General features: G+C 39.9%; 1 protein-coding gene across 1 annotated transcript in view; it reads right to left on the minus strand.

Moving 5' to 3' along the window:
* Positions 1 to 25,244, minus strand: part of Top3beta (topoisomerase 3-beta) — a 360,065-nt gene that overhangs the window by 95,094 nt on the left and 239,727 nt on the right. Inside the window, exons 5-6 of the mRNA XM_068391816.1 lie at positions 19,895 to 20,095; positions 12,857 to 13,061 (exon numbers count right to left, since the gene is read on the minus strand). Coding sequence (XP_068247917.1) covers positions 12,857 to 13,061; positions 19,895 to 20,095 — 406 coding nt within the window. The remainder of the gene's footprint in view (positions 1 to 12,856; positions 13,062 to 19,894; positions 20,096 to 25,244) is intronic.

Genomic DNA, 25,244 nt, shown 5'->3' on the forward strand with positions numbered 1-25,244 from the left:
TGGTAAATTGGTATCAAGAATGAAAATAATTGTAAATGATTACGCTTTATTTTGAAGGAAGATTAATTAATTGCAAATAAACATTTAATAATTAATCATATAGAGCATTTATTGACACTAATAAGTAATTCGTAGTTAATTGTTTTGAAATCAGTGTAAGTAATTACACAAAGTTTTATTCCATGAGATCCCTGTGGTTGGATTACACAAATAAAGATTTATTCCATGAGATCCCTGTGGTTGATGCTACTCAGCCTGTTTTTTTTTTTTTTTATACAGCTCCAACAATAGTTGATCACCATTTTCACAATGTCAAGTCTATTACAAGCTTTTGATAAGTGAAAAACACAATTATATCCTGATTCACCAATGTGAGATAATGGAAAAGATATGATATAAAGCTGTGGTTTATCCCTCAGTAGTAGGTACTTTATAGCAGTGCTATTTGTCTTCAGCATGTTTTTCTTCCTGTTTTTAAATTTTACATACAATATTTCATCTTTTTGTAATTCAAAAAGGTTCTCCTGTAAGGATATATCTACATCGGCAACATTACCTTCAAAAGGAATTGCCTTCTAAATAGACATGTCCATCATGAGTAGATCACTAAACTGAGCTTGCATATTGTCATGCACATTTTCCAATTATTCAACATACAATGCAAGGTCATCGCCAAGCAAATCACTGCTCATCGAGGCCAAACAAGGAAACTTCAGATGCACAATGTCCGATATTAAATTTGAATAACTTCAGTCTTCCCCGAAAATCAGTAATATGACATACTGTATTTAAAGTAATTTGTATTCTTATTTTTAATTAGGGATATACTTTAGGCAAAGCTGAAAGACTAGCCATAAGACTTTCAGCAAGGTGTAACTATCCCACCGTTAGTTAGCAGGGGGGTAGGGGGGAAGTATCGGATACATCACTCATACAGACACTTGTGTTGTCTTGTCAATTTTTTTATTGTAAGCAGGACTTGCCGGGGGATAGGTGATAAGAGGACCAAAGCTCAAGGTTTGTACATACACATTCTAAGGCACTTCCCCCAATTTTGGGGGGTAGCCGACATCAAACAAATGAAACAAAAAAAGGGGACCTTTCCTCTCTACGTTCCTCGCAGCCTGACAAGGGACTCAACCGAGTTCGGCTGGTACTGCTAGGGTGCCACAGCCCACCCTCCCCAGTTATCCACCACAGAAGCAGCTTCATAACGCTGAATCCCCTACTGCTCCTACCTCCGCGGTCATCCAAGGCACTGGAGGTAGCAGCAGGGCCTACCGGAACTGCGTCACAATTGCTCGCCATTCATTCCTATTTCTAGAACGCTCTCTTGCCTCTCTCACATCTATCCTCCTATCACCCAGAACTTTCTTCACTCCATCCATCCACCCAAACCTTGACCTTCCTCTTGTACTTCTCCCATCAACTCTTGCATTCATCACCTTCTTTAGCAGAAAGCCATTTTCCATTCTCTCAACATGGCCAAACCACCTCAACACATTCATATCCACTCTGGCTGCTAACTCATTTCTTACACCCGTTCCCACCCTCACTACTTCGTTCCTAACCCTATCTACTCGAGATACACAAGCCAAACACATTCAATTTCTGTCTCTCCATCACTTTCATTCCCCACAACTCCAATCCATACATCATAGTTGGTACAATCACTTTCTCATACAGAACTCTCTTTACATTAATGCCCAACCCTCTATTTTTTACTACTCCCTTAACTGCCCCCAACATTTTGCATCCTTCATTCACTCTCTGACGTACATCTGCTTCTACTCCACCATTTGCTGCAACAGACCCCAAGTACTTAAACTGATCCACCTCCTCAACCTCGCACCACCTTCCCTTCTCATACATCTCATAACCTTACTCTTATCCACATTAACTCTCAACTTCCTTCTCTAACACACCCTTCCAAATTCTGTCACTAATCGGCCAAGCTTCTCTTCCTCGTCTGCAACCAGTACAGTATCATCCGCAAACAACAACTGATTTACCTCCCATTCATGGTCATTCTCGTCTACCAGTTTCAATCCTCATCCAAGCACTTGAGCATTCACCTCTCTCACCACTCCATTAACATACAAGTTAAACAACCACGGCGACATCACACATCCCTGTCTCAGCTCCACTCTCACCGGAAACCAATAGCTCACTTCAATTCCTATCCTAACACATGCTTTACTACCTTTGTAGAAACTTTTCACTGCTTGCAACAACTTTCCACCAACTACATATAACCTCATGACATTCCAAACTGCTTCCCTATCAACTCTATCATACGCTTTCTCCAGATCCATAAACGCAACATACACCTCCTTACCTTTTGCTAAATATTTCTCACATATTTGCCTAACTGTAAAAATCTGATTCATACAACCCCTACCTCTTCTGAAACCGCCCTGTACTTATAAGATTGCATTCTCTGTTTTATCCTTAATATTATTAATCAGCACTCTACCATACACTTTTCCAACTACACTCAACAAACTAAAACCCTCATGCACATCTCCCTTACCCTTATATTGTGGTACAATACATGCACAAACCCAATCTACTGGTACCACTGACAACACAAAACACATATTAAACAATCTCACCAACCATTCAAGTACATTCACAACCCCTTTCTTCAACATCTCAGCTCTCACACCATCCATACCAGATGCTTTTCCTACTCTCGTTTCATCTAGTGCTCTCCTCACTTCCTCTCTTGTAATCTCTCTCTCTCTCCTTCTCATCTTCCATCACCGGCACCTCAACACCCACAACAGCAATTATATCTGACTCCCTATTATCCTCAACTTTCAAAATATTCCGCCCACCTTTTCCTTGCCTGCTCTCCTTTCAACAACCTTCCATTTCCATCTTTCACTGTCTCTTCAATTCTTGAACTAGCCTTCTTACTCTCTACACTTCTTTCCAAAACTTCTTATTCTCTTCATATGAATGATCCAATCCCTGACCACACCTCAGGTCAGCTGCCCTCTTTGCCTCACTTACTTTGCGCTTTACTTCCACACTTTTCTCTCTCTATCTTTCATACTTCTCTACACTATTATTCTGCAGCCATTCTTCAAAAGCCCTCTTTTTCTCTTCCGCTTTTACCTTCACTCCTTCATTCCACCACTCACTGCCCTTCCTCATGCTGCCTCCAACAAACTTATTGCCACACACATCACTTGCAATCCCCCAAAAATTTTCTTTTACTAACTTCCACTGCTCCTCTAAATTACCAGTTTCTCTTACTTTCACTTCATCATATGCCATTTTCAACCTTTCTTGATATTTACTTTTTACCCCAGGTTTTATTAGCTCTTCAATCCTCACTAGCTCCCTTTTACATCCACCTACTCTATTCCCCCACTCTTTTGCTACAACTAATTTTCTTCCCACCAAAAAATGATCAGACATACTGTTAGCCATACCCCTAAACACATGCACGTCTTTCAATTTTCCAAACATTCTTTTAGTTATCAACACATAATGCATTAATGCCCTTTTTACCACTCTTCCATTTACCACTCTTACCCATGTATACTTGTTTTTATCTTTCTTTTTGCTCAACACACATATCTACCAGTCTCTCACCACTCTCATTTTCACCTGGTACGCCATACTTCCCAATGACACCTGCCTCTCCAGCGCTCACTCTAGCATTTAAAGTCACCCATGACAACTACATAATTCCTTCTACCCAGTCCTTCTACACACCTAGGTAATTCATTCCAGAACTCATTCCGCTCTTCTTCCCTTTTCTCACAACCTGGCCCATACGCACTGGCAAAAGCCCAACATTCCCTACCCAACTTAACCCTTACCCACATTAACCTAGATGATATCTCATTCCATTCCACTACTTTACCTGTTATCCATTCACTCAGCAATAAAGCCACACCTTTTCTTGCTCTTCCCCTTTCAATCCCAGACACTACCAGTCATTTCACCAAATATCACTTCACCTTTCCCTTTTATCTTTGTCTCACAAAAAGCCAATATATCCATCCTTCTATTCCTGAACATACTTTCAATCTCACATCTTTTACTCTCTATCGTACTACATCCACGCACGTTCAAACACTCCAAAACTAGAGTGCGGGGAGCAGTCACTCTCCCCCCAGCTCCCCCTTTTTGATGTCTCACAGGATTATAATACAGGAGAGGGGGTTCCCAGCTCTCTCATTCCGTCTCTTTTAGTCGCCTCTTACGACACGCAGGGATACGTTGGCGCTATTCTAATTGTTTTTAGTTTGTAGTTAGGAAAAATACAAATTACTTTAAATTTGTCATTTCTTCCGACACTAAATACAAACCCTTTCGCTCTTTATTAGGGAAGACTCACCCCTAAGATGAGTGAAAGTCCTAAACTACTGGCTGGCCTTTGACCAGAGGTTTCCTCCCATGCTATGCACGCATAAGGAGAAACCCCCTTACACCTTGCTAAACCTTTGTGCAATACACTCTTTAGCGGCCAGAGCAATCTGTGTGATTGTGTTATATTAGTAATGTGACTAATCTACATATCCATTCTTAGGAATCGTAGGATTCTTTGAGGAGGCCAGCTTGCAGAGTACTGTATGTGCTGTTCCCCAAGAAAGGGGAAGATGGTAGAAAGAAAGAGCCAGTCATTCTTCTCATTCATCCCAGACTTAATCCCATGTAACCTCTGCACTCTACCATTTGTTACTTATCCGTCAAGGAGCTTGAGGTGTTTAAACCAATGGAGAATGTCTCCATGTTCCTATGGGTCACGTCTTGTAGGTAGTGGGCAGTCGAGGTCGTTTGACGTTTCCACACACCAATCTGAAGGACCTGCATCACAGAGTAGTTGTTCTTGAACTCTAGGGACGTACTTATGCCCTTAACGTTATGAGCTCTAGGTCTTCTTGTCTGCGGAGAAAGATCTGGATTCAATGCATGATCTATGACCTTGGAAATCCACGCTGAGATCGTGTTCTTGGTGATCCTTTTCCTGACCTTCCCAGTGCTGACAAAGAGTGCTTTTACTCAGGGGTGAGCTCCTGCAGTTCTTTTGAGGGAGCACCTCAAGGCCCTCACTAGACAATGTAGCAGTTGATCCAAATCATCAGTTACATTACAAATATGTACAATAACCCATTAAGTTATCAGAACCGGATGTCCAAAATATCTAAGAAAATTGCTACATATTGTGCAACCAACAAACCGTGTTGACACAAGAATAGTTACAAATGGTTTCAAATTATTCAAACCTAGATGTATGTCTACTGTAGGCTCTAGAACCTTTATATATGCAGCCCTGAGACTATAAAATAAACTCCCACTGTACATCTGAAAGACTGAATATATAAAGGCTTTCAAGAGGAAACAGAATACTTTCTTGTTCTTTAAGTAATTTGATAGTATTCCTTACGCTCCCTGAGGGGAGAAGGAACTCTGCCAGCAGGGAAGGTCTTGCATCCTCCCTTCCTTTGGAGGATTCGGAAGTATCTTTGGGTGGAGAGAATATGGAAGAAATGTGTTGTCCCGAAGTGGCAACCTCTATGGAAGAGTCAATAGGATTTTGTTAAACAGATCTCCCTAAGGGATATCGAACCCTGACTTGTAAGGGGGGGAAGGGTGTTGCCTGGAGGAGGAGTAGGATGCCTCTATCTTCTTTTCTTCTTGGTTGTCATTACGGGCATTATCTACAACTGGAAAAAGTCCCGTTGTATTGCTTCACCGGCTCCCGGTAGGTTGCACACCTTGGACCTAAAAGGTGACACACTCATCAGGTGCTGATGTCTCTGCCATGAGCCTGGAACGGAAGACCTGCACCTCGGGTCGAAAGGAGGAGAGGAGAGCTTCAGTGAAACAGTAGTCTCCAGCAGGATCTGAGGTAACTGGTTAAAGCCGCTGTAAAAATCTTACCTAAGGGAGTCTGGGCTGACTCTGTCACAGCCAGACCAACTGCTCTCACCAACTTACCCAACCAAGGAGTCTCCTTACTGAAGGCAGGAATGGAGAATGAGGCTCACTGGGATGCCAACGAGCTGGAGATTGTCTACGGGGAATCTGTGGTTTCACCATTTATTGGAAAGAGAGTTCTCTCTTACCTGATTGTAATGGAGCCGGCAAGCTGCCGTTCTCTGTCTTGTTAGAGCAAGTCGGTAAAAGAGACGCTCTGGGAGAGTGCTTACCTGCCTCTAGATGACCTGCGTTCCTCTGTGCTGCTTTGTAGAAGTGCTCTGCCACTGGCCAGTCCTTGCTGCTGAGTGGTTGCATGTTGCTGAGGGAGAGCTTGGTGCTGGTTGGTTCCAAGCTGCTGGGCAATCGCTCGGTGCTGGGTGGTCTTGCGGTGCTGTGTACTCACGTGGTGGCGGGAAGTTGTGCGTTGTCTGGTGGTCAAGAACAGCTGCCTCGATCTGCGCTACTGGACACTCATGAGCAGGAACTGGACTCCGACCTGAGGTGAAAGACCTAAAAGAGGAGAGGTTGTGTTCATGAGCAAGTGGGTGATCACGAGCAGAAGCGTGATTGCATTCAGGAAGCTGGGAGGATGAGGAAAGGGAACCTCACGAAGTATTAACACTGGGGCAAAGAGTCACTTGTTTGACTGTAATTGCGTAAAGGTATTTGGTAGCGTTCTGGATCTCATCGACAAGCAGGAACTAAATGGGGTGTTGCCTGAATGCACACTGGAACCTGATGACGAGGCAGAGACTGTTCACTTGTAAAGGCCTGGTAGCGTGTTGAGTCTGTGTCACGTGTTGAAGCACTGCGGGATCTGGAAGACTGGATCGCGCACACGTTCTGGGAGATCCTCCTGTCAGAGCTATAAGAGGTGGGTAGCGAATGCTGGATGGTGGCGAGGTGCGACTAGCGCTAAGATGAAGATGGCGAGATCGTCTGTACTCCCTGGGGGGAGCGACGAGAACTCCTGGACTGCGAGACAGGAACAGGGCGAGGCGAAGCAGGGGAACGTTAGACTTGCTGGGTGCAAGCAACATCTGCAAGCAGCATCCACTGGCGAGCCATGCTTAAAGACTAGAGAAAGGCATTGGCGTAGCCAGTTGCCTTCTCAAAGTCCCACTTGGCGGAGACCACTCTAGGAAGGACTTAACCCACGAACGTTAAAGGTGACCCTCGAGAACGGTAGGAACATGCTTTGGACTTTGCTCCCCCTTTGCAGGCTGAGCGAACTCAGAATAAGGGGGAGGGCCGTCGTCGACTAGCTGGACAGGAACTGCGGCAGGTAAAGTCGGAGAAAGGGCGGAAGAGACTGCGCCAGGTACAGGAACTGAGAACTCCAAGGGAAGGCCAAGTCTGCAAAAGGCTAACAGAAAAACACTCCCCTGCAAAGAAGAGCAGTGCTGCTTCACTAGGGGGATGCGGAAAAATCCTTTGAACCTAGGAGTTGTCCAAGGGTTAAAGGGCTACCACTCCTGCTCGATCGATTCTCTGTGGAGGCCAAGTGAGAAGGAGCTTTGGGGAGATATTGAAGAGTGGTAAAAGAAAGTTGACGTTTCTTTGACTTTGAGGACGACCGCTGAAGGAGAAAAATCCTTTGACTTCTTCTTGCGCCATCTGCTAGACCTCACCCACTGGGAGGACAAAAACCCCCTACACTTCTCATAGGTGTCGTCCTAGTTACAAGGTCGTCTTCAGTGGGCCAGGCACAGCGAACGGGACGGTCCATCTTGACTGGAGACATGAAGGTGTAGCATTTGTGTCCAGACCAAGTCCGCATGACAACAGAAAAGAAAAAAAAACACCCACACTTGAAAAAAGCAAAAGAAAGATAAGTCTAATAATGGCCAGTCAGTATGGATGGTGGAGAGAGACGGACGTCCACTCTAAACCATGACGAAAGCAAAAGTGGCGAGACAACATGTGTGTGTGAGCTGGGTAGCTGGTACTACTACCTAACAATCCCTAATAAAGAGTGAAAGGGTTTGTAATTAGTGTTGGAACAAAGCACATTTACTGGATATGAGATATGAATATTTTTATTGGAGCTGTTTATTGAATAAATTTCTTTTTTCAAATATATTAGATCAGTAGAATACATCACATTTAGTTGCAAACAGTTATTCTCCGAGCTGGATGTTGGCCTGGATTAAGATAATTGCTTAAGATAATTGCAGTCCCAAAGTATAGTAGAACTATAAAGACAATTCCTCTTTCATAAACACCTCACCTCAGTATGCATTACTAGGAGTTCAAACTCTTATCCATTTTCTATTGCAGAATTCATGAGAGACGATCTCAAAGAGAGTTTTATTAATTTTGATTAACAACTTTTATTGCTACACTATAGTATTGGCAGTGTAGACACCCAATCAAATTCTTTGTAACTAAGTGCTGACGGTGTATCAGACAGTATGTGCAACAACACCGTATTTGCCAGTCATGGATGGTGCACTATCAGTAGCATATGCAATGATATTTTTGAGTGGTATATTAATTCCCTCCAAATAAGTGACTACTTCATTAAGAATTGTTTCATCTTTTGTGTCTGCCTTAAGACTTCTGGCAAAGAGCATTTCCTCTCTGGGTCTTTGGTGTTATGTACTCCTCATTCCAGTTGGGGTTCAAGTAAAATACACCAGATTCCTTCGACAAAACTCTACTGACTGAATTTCTTACAAAACTTCATTCACCATGAAAGGTTAACTTGACAACAAACAGCAGAGAAAGGATAGTTACATAGCTCAACTTCTATTTAACTCGTTAAAACTATCAGAACGGTAATTACATAACACTTGGTAACCTATAAATCTCACATATGCTAATAGATAACTTCATTGCCTCCTAATGTAGATCATCAAGTTGAAGGGAAAACTGTTTTTCTTGTAATTTAGCTTATTACAGTAATTGTTTCTACATCCAATGTCATTTCATTAATGTGTTGTGACATAGAAGAGTTACTTATAGGAATGGAATTAGTGACTGCACTTGCATTTTGTTTCATAGCCGATGAAATTAAAACATACACAGGTGGCAAAACTATGGTTTTACAAACACTATGGGGTTTAACTGACTTTGCTATTTTGCTAATTTCATATACACATTGGCCCTCTTCTAGGTGGAAATTGAGAGGAAGTATACAGAGGAAATCTATGTCAGAAAAATTGATTTTACATTGAAATAAAAGGCTATGGTTGATTTGGAGACAAATGATTCAGATTTCATTCCTTCAAGGAACATTCTTATTCTTATAATCCTGACCTGGTTAGAGGTTGGCATTCTGATGTAGGATAGTTAACAGGCAGTCTATCTTATCGGACTATTCTTTTTATTATTGGATTTAGAAGGGTGTTGTCCACTAAGTCTGCTTTCTGTTGTCCTCGGATAAATTTATGTCGTTTGTTTAATTTAGAAATGCTTTTTCCATAACCATCCTCTTGTATAGACAAGAACTTTTTCAAAGTAAGGATAACTTGATTTAATTGACCGGATGCCCTAAGTTTCTCATATTATTCTAATATGGAAAGGTCAACCTTATTAATAATGTTACTGTTATTGAAGGTCCTCCAGGCGGATCATAGGGGACATTACCCCGGTCAATCTTCAACAATCACCATCATTACAGCACAATAAATAAGTCATATTCTCTTCACCCAAAGGTTTGGGAGTCCCAAGAGAGATTAGTTGGTTGATTATGGCTACAGCAAAATGACAAATTTGGAAGTAATTTGTATTTTTCCTAATGATATAAACCTTAGGGGTATTACTTTCGGCGAAGCTGAAAGGATGAACTATTAGAATTTAGTGAGGGTTAACTACCCATCCCGCTAGTTAGCAGGGGGTAGGGAGGTAGCTAGCTACACCCCTGTGACTGAGCTTCACTTTGCTTGGAGGTAGGACTTCGTCGGGGGACAGGGTTGGCGGGCAAGTATGTATAAATAGCTAAGGTTTGTATCGTAAGGAAAAATACAAATTACATCCAAATTTGTCATTTGTTCCATAACTGGAATACAAACCAACACTATTTATAGGGGTGACTCACCCATTAGGAGGGTGGAAGTCCCTGTCAATCTGGCTTTTTTATTTTTTGACCTTACCCGGAGTACTCCCTATTGCGCAGGTTAATGCACAAATAAGGAAACCCTGACACCTCACTAACCCTGCTAAGCATGGTCTGCGGCTTAAGCAAGCTTTATGTGATGAAATACTATGTATGTGACTGTCAAGTTGAAGGTTATTCCGAGTCTTGTAGGAAAAAACCGAGACCAAAACATTCCCAATACCACCTCGCTAGGTTATGGGGGCGCACCACTATTGGGACAATACTAGTTTACACAAGGGAGCTATGGTTTACCAGCAGAAGTTTGAGGTCAGCTTGTGCAGAGGACCCAGGATGCTGGTTTCCCAAGGAAGGGAAGGATGAAGAAAAGAAAAGAGCCAGACATTCCATTTCATTCATTCAGACTTAGACCCGGGTAACAAATGCCCTCAACCTTCTGCTACTTGTCCAATAAGGAGCTTGAGGTACTAAACCAGCTGTTGTGCAGCCACCACATGACTGATAGTGAACGTATCAAGGTTCCTGTATGTCAAGTCTTGCAGGTAGAACTTTGAATTGGTACACTACTCTCAATGAAGAACAGGAGGTACTTTCTGGAGTAAGGATTTATTGGGATCTGGAAGTACGTATCCTTTAAGTCGATCATTATCATGAAGTCTAATGGCCTGATCACCTGCCTGACTGTGCCTGGAGTTTCCATTCATGGTTGAGAGGTCTATGACTGGTCTCCAGCCTTCAGATGCCATCTCTACAAGATAGTTGACTGAAGAATCCTGGGGAACTGTCATAGGCCTCTTAGAGAGTGCCCTTCTCCAGCATGGCCTTCACAGATCTCTAGTGGTAGAATGATGACAATGTTGGTGGTCAAATAAGAGGGGGAGAGCAAAGAATGTCTAAAGTCGACTATTTCGTACCGTGATACCCCACTCCATCAATTGAGGTTGCAGGCATTCTCCCACGGGTGACCTCGTAGGAGGACTGCCACCCCTAGCGGAAGCGCTGGACTCATTTTCCTCTTGCGTCCTTGACCCTATCTGCTCTGAAAGGACTCCTGTTGTTCTGTTCCATGCCTTAAGTTGGAGGCAGCAGGAAGAGGGTGTATTCTATGGGCAGGCTTGTGTGCCTGTCTAGAAAGAGGCAATGATCTCGAATGGCTAGAAGTGGAGGGGGACTGTGGTAGCTGAAAGGACACCACTTGCTGCTAAAACAAATCTCACTTGCCTTCCTCCATTTCCCACCTATCATCTCTACATCCTCAAGCAGGAACAGACAATGATCCTTTACTGATGAATTGCAGAGATTCAAGGCCTATCACCGACCAATCTGTTTATGGCAACAGTGTCTCGCATCTTCAAAATCTAGTTCGCCTACTGGTTGGCACACCGATTAGTAAAAGATTGACCAGTCAAGACAACATTCTTGAATACCTTCCTCTTATCAGGATCCGTCAAGTCCTCATCGTTGGCCAGAAAGCCCATTGTACCAGGCCAGTGGTCGATCTATGAAGAGGCCGGATGAGTGGCTATCACATGTTCATTGTCTCTGTCGTTGTAAAGGTGACATACTGTGTTGCAAGATACTATGCTGTGACGCCTAGAGTCAAAGAGTAAACTGCGGGGTCAAGAGGTAAGGGTGAGGGAGAAGCCTCCTGGGCGAGATAATACTTCCTCTGGCAAGAAAGGGCCAGAGGAATCAACTTGAATGATTTCCCTTTTCTTAGCGAATAATTCCTCACAGAGACTTGTGTGTCGACCTTGTCTAGGGGTTCTGTAGCCAGATTTGACCGCGGATTGCTGAGGGAGGGCCTAGCTGTTTCCAGATTATCCCAGGGAGGCAGAGCAAAAATATGCACTCCTGACTAAGATCTCTAAATTAAAAAAAATGTCTCTAGGGATGAAACAAAAAGAGAATCATGATCACACAAAACAAAACGGTGATTGCTAACTAGTCTGGGGAAGACATCTTAATCAGTACAATATGAAAAGATAAAAAACTCTAAACCTGGAGCAGAGCAGCACATGTTGTTCATTGTCAACTTGTAGATTGAAAAAGTTTTCAGACATCTGCAGCATGTTATTGTTATTACACACTAATCTTAAACTGAAAACCTTTCCGGACATGTGCAGCATGTTATTATTGTTGGGACACTAATCTCACTACATTACTATGGACATTAATGTATTGAAAGGAAAGAAAACCGAGAAAATTCTTTTACTGTAAGGAGTAAAGTATACACTCCAGGCTTCAAGAGACAAAAACAATATGAATATCGGGGGAGGTTCATGGATGTAAATTGTTTAAGGATACAAGCATTTTAGGCTGCAAGCTTGTTCCAACAACATTTTCTAGAATGAAATATTGCTTCCAAAAGGAAATAGGATACTTTAAACTATATGAGAGAGAGAGAGAGAGAGAGAGAGAGAGAGAGAGAGAGAGAGAGAGAGAGAGAGAGAGAGGAGAGAGAGAGAGAGAGAGAGAGAGAGAGAGAGAGAGAGAGAGAGAGAGAGAGAGAGAGAGAAGAGGAGAGAGAGAGAGGAGAGAGAGAGGAGAGAGAGAGAGAGAGAGAGGAGAGAGAGAGAGAGAGAGAGAGAGAGAGAGAGTTCACAAATTGGCTAAATCAAATGGGGAAGAATTTCTCAGAACATACAGTGGACATTAAAAGGCTCATAAAAACAAGATAAAAAATATGTTTTTTTTGTAAAATCTCACTTTACAACTTTTGCTAGGCCGAGAAAATCCTACTCTATGACATGTTGTCTAGAATATATATCAAAAATAAAATTTCAAAGCAAGCCCAATTATATAATATAAACTTCACAAGAAGATAGAATTATTACAAGAAAAAATACTTACTGAACCAATGAAATGTTTCGTGATGTATTCATAAAGACGCCACGAATCATGATCTAGCTGGTTTTTGTCAGCACACCGCATAGGAGTAATGGGAGGATGATCACCTGCATCATGACCCTTTTTGGGTCGTTGGATTCCCTCTTTCAAAACATCTCGCACAATATGACCCCAGTCACTATGATTATCTTGGATTCTTAAAGCTCCTCTGGAAAGTGAGAAAAAGGAAAGGTGTGAATATATACATATATACATATATATATATATATACACACACACACACACACACACACATATATATATATATATATATATATATATATATATATATATATATATAATCAAATGAGCCATATGAATATGAAAAAAACATATCTAAATGTGCAAAATCTATCATATATATATATATATATATATAATATATATATATATATATATATATATATATGTATATATACTGTGTATATATATATATATATATGGGTTCAGGCCATGTCGTGGTCTTCATGCAAATATTCAAGATCTTACAGTTGTGTCTAGACAGTATGATATTCTTTTGTGCTCAGAAACTTTGGTTTCTAATATGAGGCACTCATCTGAGCTCCTTATAACTGGTCTTAAGAACCCAATAATGTTGAAACGCGATGCCATCCCTAGGGCCAGGGGAATGGCAGTGAATATTAGGACTGAGTACCCTGCTTCTCATAAGTCCTGCTATGAATGTGGATGTCATGAAATTCAGGTAATCAAAAGTTTGTGGCAGGCATAACAACTTTTATTTGTGTGCAATCTACCGGAACCCTGACATGGATGATTCTATCTTCGATTGTCTTCTTACCATTATGGCTAAGACACATGAAGATGATAGAAAGGCCTCTTTTGTCTTTGTTGGTGATTTCAATGCTCACCGAAGAGAGTGGTTAAATTCTGTTTCTCCATGGCTTAAAAGGTTTAGACTTTCCCTCTGAATCAGGCTATGAGCAAATCATAAGTGAAGCTACTCAAAGGTCTAGTAACTGCTTGGACCTCGTATACACCGACTTGCCTGGCGTTATAACAAGTAAGGTTGGTTTTCCAGTTGGGACACCTGATCATGCCTTCATTTCATTAGTAGTGAAGACTGAGCAGCCTGTCCCTGATGTATCTTACTCATGTAAGATTTATATGAAATCTCAAGCAGACTGGAATGGGATTTCGAGTGATATTTTGGGCTTAAACTGATCACAATTGTATAGTAGTGTTGATCTTGTAGTCCCTTTGAATGAGAATATGGTCAGCATAATTGATAGGCATATCTCTTTTTGTGTACTAAGGTACCGAGTGAAGGACAAACCATGGTTCAATGATGATTGTAGACGTGCTTATTTGGAGAAGCAGGAGGCCTATCTTCTTTAGAAGGGTAACAGATCAGATTTGACCTTGAATAACTATACTCAGCTTAGAGCTTTTGCTCAGAGAGTTTATGCTTCAACTGAAAAAGAATACAATTTAACCATAAAAGAAACACTGTCTGGTACAACCCAGGAGCATAAGTGGCAGACTACCCTTGAATCTGCACTCTTTGGTGTAGATGCAATAGTTCCTCCTGTCCAATGGATAGGGCGACCCTTTTGGCAGATATGTTTGACAGCAAGCAGAGTAATGAGAAACTTAAACTTCCTTATTCCTGTTTTCCTGAGGCTAACCAACTAGTTTAGATTTTCGATCTCGTGAAATTAAAGCTCTCTAGACGGACCTTGATGCTTATCGAGGTGTAGACCCAAATGGAATTTTTCCCTTGTTTTTTATAAAGACTGCAGATTTCTTAGCTCCAAAGTTATCTGTTATTTTGTGCAAGTTAGTAAGAAGAGGAGCTTTTAGTATTTGTTGAAGAATAGGTAATGTTACTCCACTATGTAAATGGGTTTGCAGTAGCTCAAGTCCAACTGATTCCCGCCCAATTTCCAAAACTCCAGTTTTTGAACGTCTTTTGGCAAAACGTCTTAGTAGGTTTGCTGAAGGTAATCATCTGTTCCCTAGTTTGCAATTTGGTTTTCATAAAGGCCTTGGAGCATGTGATTCCCTTCTTACAAAATCCAATTCTGTACAGAAAGCCCTTGATTGTGGTCAAGAAGTTTGTATGACTGGCCTTGATTTGAGTGTTGCCTTTGACCGCGTTATTCATGATGCCCTTGTTTTCAAACTCAAACAGTTGGGAGTGGGTGGATTGTTTCTTAGCATCATCATTGAATTTTCAAGTAACAGACTGCAAAGAGCTGTTATTGATGGGCACCATAGTGAGTATAGGAATGTGATATTTGGTGTTCATCAGGGTAGTATTCTTGACCCATTACTTTTCATACTATATACACATGACGTGTAGTTTGATCTAGAAAACAAGCTTGCTGCATATGCAAATGATGCTACGCTCTTTGTATCAATTCCATTTCCTGAATGTAGATCTGGGGTTGCTGAATCCCTTAATAGAGATCGAGCTAAAATTAGTGCATTGTGCAAATTATTGGGTATGAAGTTGAATCCTAACAAAACTCAAAATATGATTGTAAGTAGGTCAAGGACCATGGCTCCTCAACATCCTGATCTCAGCAATTTTAGGTGTGATTCTCTACAGCAAATTTACTTTTGAGAAACACATTAGGTCTGTCTTCTTCAATTGCACAAAAAATTGCTTATTGAGAAAGTCTTTCAAGATTTTTGGTGATCAATCTATTCTGAAGAAGTGTTTTAATTCTTTCATTTTACCTTGTTTCGAGCATTGTTCTTTCTGGTCTTCAACTGCTGATTCTTATCTTAATTTCTTGGACAGGAACTTAAGGTCTATTAAATTTCTTATTTCTGATCTAGGTATCAATCTCTGGCACCGTTGTTTAATTAGTTCATTATGCATGTTGCATGAAATTTTTTATAATTCTGACCATCCTTTACATTCAGATCTTCCTCGAAAATTCCATCCTGTTCGTAATACTAGGTATGCAGTTCATTTTAATAGTCAGGCCTTCTCCATCATGAGGCTCAATACTATAGAGTACTCTAGAAGTTTTATTGCAGCTGTGAACAAGTTGTGGAATGATCTTCCTAATCTGGTAGTTGAATCAGTAGAACTTCAAAAGTTCAAACTCGCAGCAAATGTTTTTATGTTGAACAGACTGACATAAGTCCCTTTATAGTTTATTTATCAAATATCTGTTTTAATGTTTTTAATGTTTTAAAAATATTTCATTTTAATTTTAAATTACTTCTTACATTGTTTATTTATTACCTTATTCCCTTTCCTCACTGGGCTATTTTTCCCTGTTGGAGCCCTTGGGCTTACAGCATCTTGCTTTTCCAACTAGGGTTGTAGCTTAGCTAGTAATAATAACAATAATAATAATGGGAAACTCTTCCCTGAGGAGGTTTACACAACTACAAGCGTTCGTTAAAACTTCTTATAGAGCTGAAACGAACTCCTTCAGTGGTGCATGTGATCTCACCGAGACAAAACCTCATGGTTATTGCTGCAAATACGGCTTACTACTTATTGCTTGCGTCCGTTGCATATTCTCTCTGTGGCCCTGAGCACGAGTTCTCGTTAGATGCAGAGTTTCATGAAATATACTACTGTGGGGTTATTTTCTAGGGCTTGGTGTCCCTACGAAATGGAGAGCGCTTTCGCAAACCTCTAATCCCAAGGGAGTAGTGTTAGCTTCTGCTTACGTTTACGAATGATATCGAGCTCTGCCCACAAGGTGGCCAGGCCAACTTTTAATACAAATGTAAGTATGATCGGTACGTTAGCAGTATGTTTTATTGTGGGCGCAGACAACCACTAACATGTTGAGAATGCTACAGCTAGTCGACAACCAAATTCTTAGGAAAATAATGTTGCGATTCGTCAGAAATACATTTTTTCCTGCAAGCAGGCTCAGGCTCGTATTCAAATGATTACCCGGAAGGCAAAGAAATTATGCATGCGCAATCCCACGTGGGCATTGCACATGCGAGCAAGCAATCTTACTGCCGAGAAGGACCTACCTTCCTGTAACCAGGCATAGGTTATCTACACTCAAGTAAACTCTGCCTTCATTCTAGGCAGTTCCTTCCTAGCTTTCCAATACAGTCCTAGTTTAAAAAAAAATAGTACTTAAGACTCTGAAACTTCACACAAATGAATCTGTTTCTGGGAAAGGAACATCCAAAACTTATGCTAATTTTGCCGATTGGAGGCGAAGAAATACAAAGGTTTGCGTCAATAGTAGAAAAAAGTTAGTACAACACAGCCATCTCTGTATTCGGTCTCTACAGTAGCAGCTGAAGACCTTTCGGTCTCAGCACAGAAACCTAACAGGCACCCTAGTGCTAGTAGGACTAGAGCAGAAGAGAGATCTGAGCTGGTGGGTGTAGATCAACCTCCTCAGTGGAGTAGAGTAGATCTCTCTCCTCCCCCGGATTTGATAATCTTCATAGATGCATCATAAGAAGTGTGAGGGGCTCACCTGTCATACCTGGGCTTTGGTCCGAATTAGAAAGACAGTGCCACATGAACCTCCTGGAAATGGAGGCAGCCTATCTGGCCCTCAATCACTTTCATCAGCTCCTTTCAGGGCACTCTTTAGTGCTGATGAGCGACAATACTACAGTGGTCCAACATAAACAGCACCTATGCCAGCTGGCTGTGGAAATCCTCAGATGGAAAGAAGAAAATTTGGTAGTCTTAACAGCCCACTTCATCCGGCGCAAGAATGTGCTGGCAGACAATCTGAGCAGGAGGATTCAGATAGTTGGCAGCGAATGGTCCTTGAATTGATAGATAGCCAACAAAGTCTTTACTTTGTGGAGTCCGCCGACAGTTGACCTGTTTGCGACATCCCTCAACCGGAAACTTCTGATGTACTTCCCTCCAGTACCAGACCCTCAAGCATTCTGGCGGGACGCTTTTCAACACCCATGGGACAGGATGGATGTCTATGCATACCCCCCCCCTTCTGCCTAGTAAGGAGCCTACTGAATAAGGTAAAGGCATCGCAAGATCTAGCAATGACCCTCATAGCACTGCTGTGGCAACATATAGAACAATTCAAACACCTTCTACATCTGCTCACAGAGGCACCAAGGGAGCTCATTTCTATGCATTCCCCCCTTCTACCTAGTAAGGAGGCTACTGAACAAGGTAAGGGCATCGCAAGATCTAGCAATGACCATCATAGCTCTGCTGTGGCAACATGTAAAATGATTAGTAGACCTTCTACATCTGCTCACAGAGACACTGAGGGAGCTTGCTCCACTTCCTGAGCTACTCAGACAACTACATGTGATCTTCCACCGAGCGATACCATCGCAACTGGTCACAAAGAGAGGCTTTTCGAAACCAGTTGCGAAACATGGTAGGATACCTCCGAGAATCATCGGTTGCAGTATACAGGCGAAGCGGTCCATCTTTTGCTGCTATTTCTAGGTCTCTCTTTGTTTTAATCCTAACGAACATCTCAATATTAACACATAATCATCACACTGCAGTTGGTGTCGTTGATGGGGTATAGCTCCACTCAGTGCCTCTACTCCAGTAATAGCAGAGTTCCTGTTGTACCTCAGACAGGAAAAGCACTATTTGGTGTCGGCGATTAAAAGCTATCATTCAGCCTTAAACCAGGTCTTTAGGCTGAAAGGAGTGAACATTTCTCTTAGATGCAATTGTCCTTCCTCATACAGAACTTTGAGCATACCTACCCCCAGGTTGGAAGTCCTTGGAAAGTTGTCAAGGTCTTATGTTCACTGAAAGGAGCCCCTTACAAACCTCTCTCTCAAATGTCAGACTGAGATTTGATTCTGAAGATGGCCTTTCTTCTAGCCCTGGCCTCTGCGTAGAGTTAGCGAGCTACATGGTCTGTCCTATGACATAGCCTTTTCAAACGGATGGGGGAAAATTACACTCGGTTTCATCCCTGATTTCATAGCTAGGACTCAAAATCCGTCTGTAACGGATCCTAGTTTCGGGTCCTTTCGAACTGAGTCTCCAGTTTGTAAAAGATGATTCTGATCAACTGTTATTAAGCCCTGTGAGGGTACTGAGGGTATACCTTAAAAGAATGAGAGGAGCCCAACCTCCTATCAAAGGGCTCTTCATTAGCACCAGAAGGACAAAGAAGAGAATCTCGAAGAACTTGATCTCCTCTTGGATCAGACAGGTTATACAGAGGACAGTTTCACCCAATCTATCTGCTTCTGACCAATGTCCCTGTGCTCATGATGTCAGGGGGGTTAAGTACTTCTCTGGCATTCTGCAAGAATTTCTTTATGAAGCAGGTGTTGCAAGTGGGTGTGTGGAAACGTCAAACAAAATTCACCACCCACTACCTGCAAGCACATAACCCACAGGAGCTTAGATACATTCTCAATAGGTCCTGTGGTGGCTGCTCAAAACATGGTTTAATACACCTCAGCTCCCTTGTAGAACAAGTAGATGTTACCCGCGAGAAAATCTACGGTGAATGCGTGAGTGACTGGCCACTTCCTACTTCATTTTCTCCTCTCTTGGAGCGCAGCATCCAGGGAAATTTCCATAGCTGACCTAATCTATATGCTGGTGAGTACCATGACCTTTGTGCAACCTGATATATATGTAGAGATTTGTTATGTCCCCATCCTCCAAACGATGTGGAGTCGGGCAATATATAAATTTAGTACGGGTGCAACACAACTATATACAGTACTTATCTAGGCATCTCACATTCGGGACAGTAACCAGCCAGGTTTTAAAACTAGATTGCTAAATGTCAATACAAACAAAATGTAAATAATATACTTTTCTTAATAATAATAATGAGTTTTAATTTACACTCGGGTAATTTTAAGTTAAATGAATCAACTTGTGTTAGTACAAAACTAATGGGCACATACCAAAATTATCACATAGTACATACCCAATACAGTAATACAATTTCTTGTTTCTAAAACCTGAAGAAAACCTAAATTTTTAAAATAATAATCAAGCTTCCTTTAAGATGGCTGGATCTATGAAATTCAGGCCCAGAGGTAAAACTTAGAAAAAAATGTCCGACTCACTTGAGATCAAAGTTTTCTGGATAATGTGTTGTCTCTGTTCTTGGGTAAGAAATATAACCTTGGGTATATAATCTTTCAGCAATTGTCATGGCATGTTGAGGACCCATTCCAAGACCAGAGCTGGCAACACGCATCAGTTCCACTGTATTAAGGGCTGAGGGACGAGGCTTAGCTTTCTCTTTCAAGTCTACTCTCACAACTCTGAAATTATAAATGTAAAAATAGATGAGATTTACCATACGAGAATACTATTCAGTATACAGTAATACATTTGGATACAAAATTAATTCGTTCATATTTTTTTCATATAATGAAGGCTGTTTTAATGTAAATCGCCTTATTCTTTCCAAGCTCTACAAAAACACCCAATTTAATCTTATAATAAAGCTATAACCACAATGAAATCAAGCCATATACATTTGAATCATTCAATATACCTAACTGTTAATACCTGCAAATCACGTAGTTATAAGAGTATAACGTAATAACAAATAGAAAATATGTACAGTACAATACAGTAACGTACATACTGTACTTTATTAATATTACCCCTACTATAGACATGTAAGTGTTCTATCATGCATAACCAACCCGTTTTCTTCAACTCGCGCATACTGTATTTTTAACCATAGCTAATTTATTGTTCAATAACTCAATTAATATTCATTGATGATTTGTTAATAAATAACCTAACTGTTTCTTTTTACACGCTTGTATTTTTAAGTTATTTTATTGCAATATAAGCAGGATTCATTGATGTTAACCCTTTTACCCCCAGGCTATTTGGAACTTTCCAACCCTTAACCCCCAGGGGTTATTTTTTTTTTCAAGCATATTTTGCAGTATATTTTTTTTTCAAATTGCTCTAACAGCCTTAATTTTCATCATAGAGTGGTCAGGTTGGTCTCATTCTCTTGGAAAATACCTGAAGTTTCTCAAAAAATTATAAAAAATATGCAAAAAAAATGTAAATAGCAGTTATTTGCAAGAACGTACCAGTACGTCCTTTGGGGGTAAAAGGGTTAATATGTATGTGTAATTTGTAGAATTAATAAACTTTGACTATTCAGTAAATAGTTTCTTAAGGGGGCCGGCCGGCTAACCCAATTTTTTTAAGGACAGGACTTTACTATTCATACCACTTAATAAGGTAACTTAGGAAATCTCAAGACTGCATAGGATTTTTGAAAGGAGGATTTATCATGTATCATGAAAATTAGTATTTTGCAAATTCTATCTCCTTCCTTGATAATCAATATTAAGACCTGGGATTACTACCCTATATAGACCTCATGTAAACCTACAATCAAATGGAATGTGTTTTTTAAAAGTAATTTTTTGCTAGATAGGAATTTTTTCATTATGGTAAAAAAAATAAACCCTAAAAATCAGGGGAAAAAATTAAGAAAAAAAATGAAATAAAATGGAAATAAATGGAAAAAAATGGCAAAACTTGATTGTTTTATAATGCCTTTCTAAGTTATATACCAAATTTCAATGCTATATCTTTAAAACTAGGTGAAAAGATAGAATTTGAAGGGCAACAAGTCTGGTTTTAAAATACGGCCATTCAAAGTTTTTCTTTGTATTTTTACAAAGACGATATTAATAATCATGATTGTTATGAATTTCATGTTCCTTTTTGGATATCAATAAACCCCAAAAAAGTTATTTATCATAATCTAATCGTAAACGAAGATCTCTGCTCAATACCTTGCTTATTTAGGCGAGAAAGTCGCTCCTTCATCTCTCCTTCACTAACTGGCTAATTTCGCCTATATTACCCACTTCTGAACTCTTGTTAGAGCGAATTTTCTTCTTCCTTATGTTAGCAATGTTGAAACTGTCTTTTCCTCTTTGGTATGATGAAATTCTTCCCAAACCCGGGAAAAACAATAGTAAAATCGAGTGAATGTCAGAGGTTAAACTCGACCGTGTACATGTACTCTCTATGAGGTTTGTGATACGACTGAAGGCCGAAGGGTGTAATTACCGTGTAATACATCGTCTTGTGACTCATGGAATCTATGCAGATGCCATTGCTCACAATTAGTTTTATATTAAAATGTAATTATAAAAATTTACGATAACACAAGAAATAATGCATTTACTTGTAGGAAACAATGTTTTTAGTTTATTGTGTTACTTATATTAATTACTCTGTAACTATGAAAGTAAGAGTAATTTTGACAAAATATTTTTCATATGGATTCTCCATTGCCATATGAAGCTCAGTGAATTTTTTTTCAGGATTTAGTGTTTTCTTCCTATACCCCCTTATATTGGGATACTGGCCAGATCCCTTAACAGTTATCTATGTACTAAAATTAAAGAAAAATACATAGCTAATGTTTTGATAAGCATAGTAGCATTGCGCGTATGTACATAGTGTAAACACTACACAGTACTATTCATTGTTTTTTTAATTTAAAAATTTACTTTTTTGTATAAAATTAATTGTAAATAAATAATCATGACATTAAAAGGAAAATATATGTTACGATCTGTTATTCATTTACCGAAATAAAAGAAAATTGTATCGCAAATATGTTTGATATGCATAGTAGCATTGTGCATGTGTACAAAACAATACAGCTGTGTTTATTTTGTTTTTAATATAAAAATGTACTTATTGATTTAAAATCAAGCAACAATAAATAATCATGACATTAAAGGGACCGTCCCCCATGTCCGCCATTTTTCTTTCTAATGATCCAAAATACTGTACACCATTTCTACATATGTTTTAGACATATATAATACCTTCATTATATGAAATTTTCAAGTCATTTGATCAAAAACTCTTTGATTTATTAGCAGAAATCATGATTTAGAAAAAGAATTTAGGTACATTTTCCCCCAATAATATGACACCAATTGTATTGAATCTTATACCATAAAAACTACTTTTTAAACCGAACAATTCTGTGACGCAGAATTTTGATTTTCCTTGTTTTCATTTCATGAATTTCTATTTTTGTTTTCCTCGTCTAGACAAAATAATCGTGAAAAAGAAAGTAAAAATAATATCAAAATTCCATCTCACAAAATTGTGGAATTTTTATTACTCTTTTCAATGATATCTTATTCTCTAAAATTTAACTATAAATCTGGGAGAAAAATGTACCTAAGTGTGAATATATATGATTTTGAGTTATGAGCTCCAAAAGATTTGCAACAAATTTTCGCTTTTTTTCTTTAAAAAATCAAGATAACATTATAATGATAACTTTTATTGTTTATTTCTACATAAACACACTCTAAACGAGGTATTTAAATAGTTTACTACTACACTTGGCGTAAGGATGTCATGAGTTGCCAGCAATCTCTCATTGTTGCCAGTGTCATAGTTAGCATGTTTCAGCTTTGTACTCTTATTCATGTTTCCCTATCTTCTTGGTTCTTTTTTTTCTTGTTCTCTGCTTACTTTTTGTTCTTTCTATGACCGTAAGTAACATTGGCCTTGCTTTAAAGTTCCCGAGGACATTGTGAAAAAACAATGTACATACAAACTGCAAGTAAACAAACACATGCATTATAACTTATATACATCTTTGGAAACTCTAGCTACTGTTCTCATAGGACATAAATTTCGTTCACCTTCCCTCTACCAATGCCTTCCATTCCTGCCAGAAGTATGAGATTTTGAAACGAGAGAGAGAGAGAGAGAGAGAGAGAGAGAGAGAGAGAGAGAGAGAGAGAGAGAGAGAGAGAGAGAGATGCAAAAATAAACACAAAGACGATTCTGTGAAATTCAGTTATGCAGACGATGCAGTAAGGATGATGTTATCATTTAAAGGCCGCTATATCTTCATTATTTGAAAAAATAATTGACTATTTGTTCTTTCTATGACCTTACGTAACATTGGCCTTGCTATAAAATTCCCGAGGATGTTGTGAAAACACAATGCACATACGAACTGCTAGTAAACTAACACATGCATTATAACTTCAACTGTATACGTCTTTGGAATCACTGGCTGCTGTTTTCCCAGGACGTAGAATTCGTTCATCTACCCTCTACCAATGCCTTCCATTTATTCCAGATGTACAAGATTTCGAAATATAAGTGAAAAAATTGCTATATATATGCAAAAATAAACACACAAAGATGATTCTGTCAAACTCAGTCATGCAGACGACACAGCAAAGATGACGTCATCATTTAAAGACGGCTTTATCTTTGTTATTTATAAAGATAATTGGCTGAAACTTCTGGAGAGCATGTACAATATGTTTATACATACATCGAAGCAATAGAATGATTTTCAATTTTTGAAAGTTGGTATGTCAAAACACCATGGCGGACGGTCACCTTAAGAGGAAAAAATATTGCAGAAGTTAGGACACTTGTATGATGTTATTTACAGAAATAAAATGATATTTTGATTATAAAATAAATTTTTGAATATACTTACCCGGTGAATATATAATAGCTGACGTCTCCGACGGCTCGACAGAATCCAAAAACTCGCGAGCGATCGCCATGAAGGTAGCAGGTGTGCCCACCAGCGCCGACTATCGGCCAGATACCGCATATACATGTAAACAGCTCCAGTTCTTCTCATCCCGCTGGGTCTCTATCGGGGAGGAAGGGGGGGCCTTTAATTTATATATTCACCGGGTAAGTATATTCAAAAATTTATTTTATAATCAAAATATCATTTTTAAATATTAAACTTAGCCGGTGAATATATAATAGCTGATTCACACCCATGGTGGTGGGTAGAGACCAGTATTAATACAGTTTACGGCGTATATGCTTAGAGTTTTTGACAGTTATATCATAACAAAACCCAAATAAATATAGGTACCTGGTAAGGAAGCTGACTCTAACGATTACTCTGCCTTGTTAGTCCGCTTTCCTCACGAAGCCCAGCCATCCTCTTAGGATGCTGAAAGACTCCCAGGAGCTGAAGTATCCAGGGCGACAACCCATACAACAGGACCTCATCAAAACCCTTAATCTGGGCGCTTTCAAGAAATGACATTTGACCACCCGCCAAATCAAAAAGGATGCGAAAGGCTTCTTAGCCTTCCGTACAACCCAATTAAAAACATTTCAAGAGAAGATTAAAAGGATATTGGAATTAAGGGAATGTAGTGGTAGAACCCTTACCCACTACTGCACTCGCTGCAACGAATGGACCCAGTGTGTAGCAGTCCTCATAAAGAGTCTGGACATCTTTTAAGTAAAATGACGCGAATACCGACTTGCTTCTCCAAACGGTCGCGTCCATAATACTTCGCAGAGATCTGTTTTGCTTAAAGGCCACGGAAGTTGCTATAGCTCTTACTTCGTGCGTCTTAACCTTAAGCAAGCAACGATCTTTTTCACTCAAGTGAGAAT

The sequence above is a fragment of the Palaemon carinicauda genome, chromosome 18, assembly GCF_036898095.1.
Source record: "Palaemon carinicauda isolate YSFRI2023 chromosome 18, ASM3689809v2, whole genome shotgun sequence".
Lineage (NCBI taxonomy): Eukaryota > Metazoa > Arthropoda > Malacostraca > Decapoda > Palaemonidae > Palaemon > Palaemon carinicauda.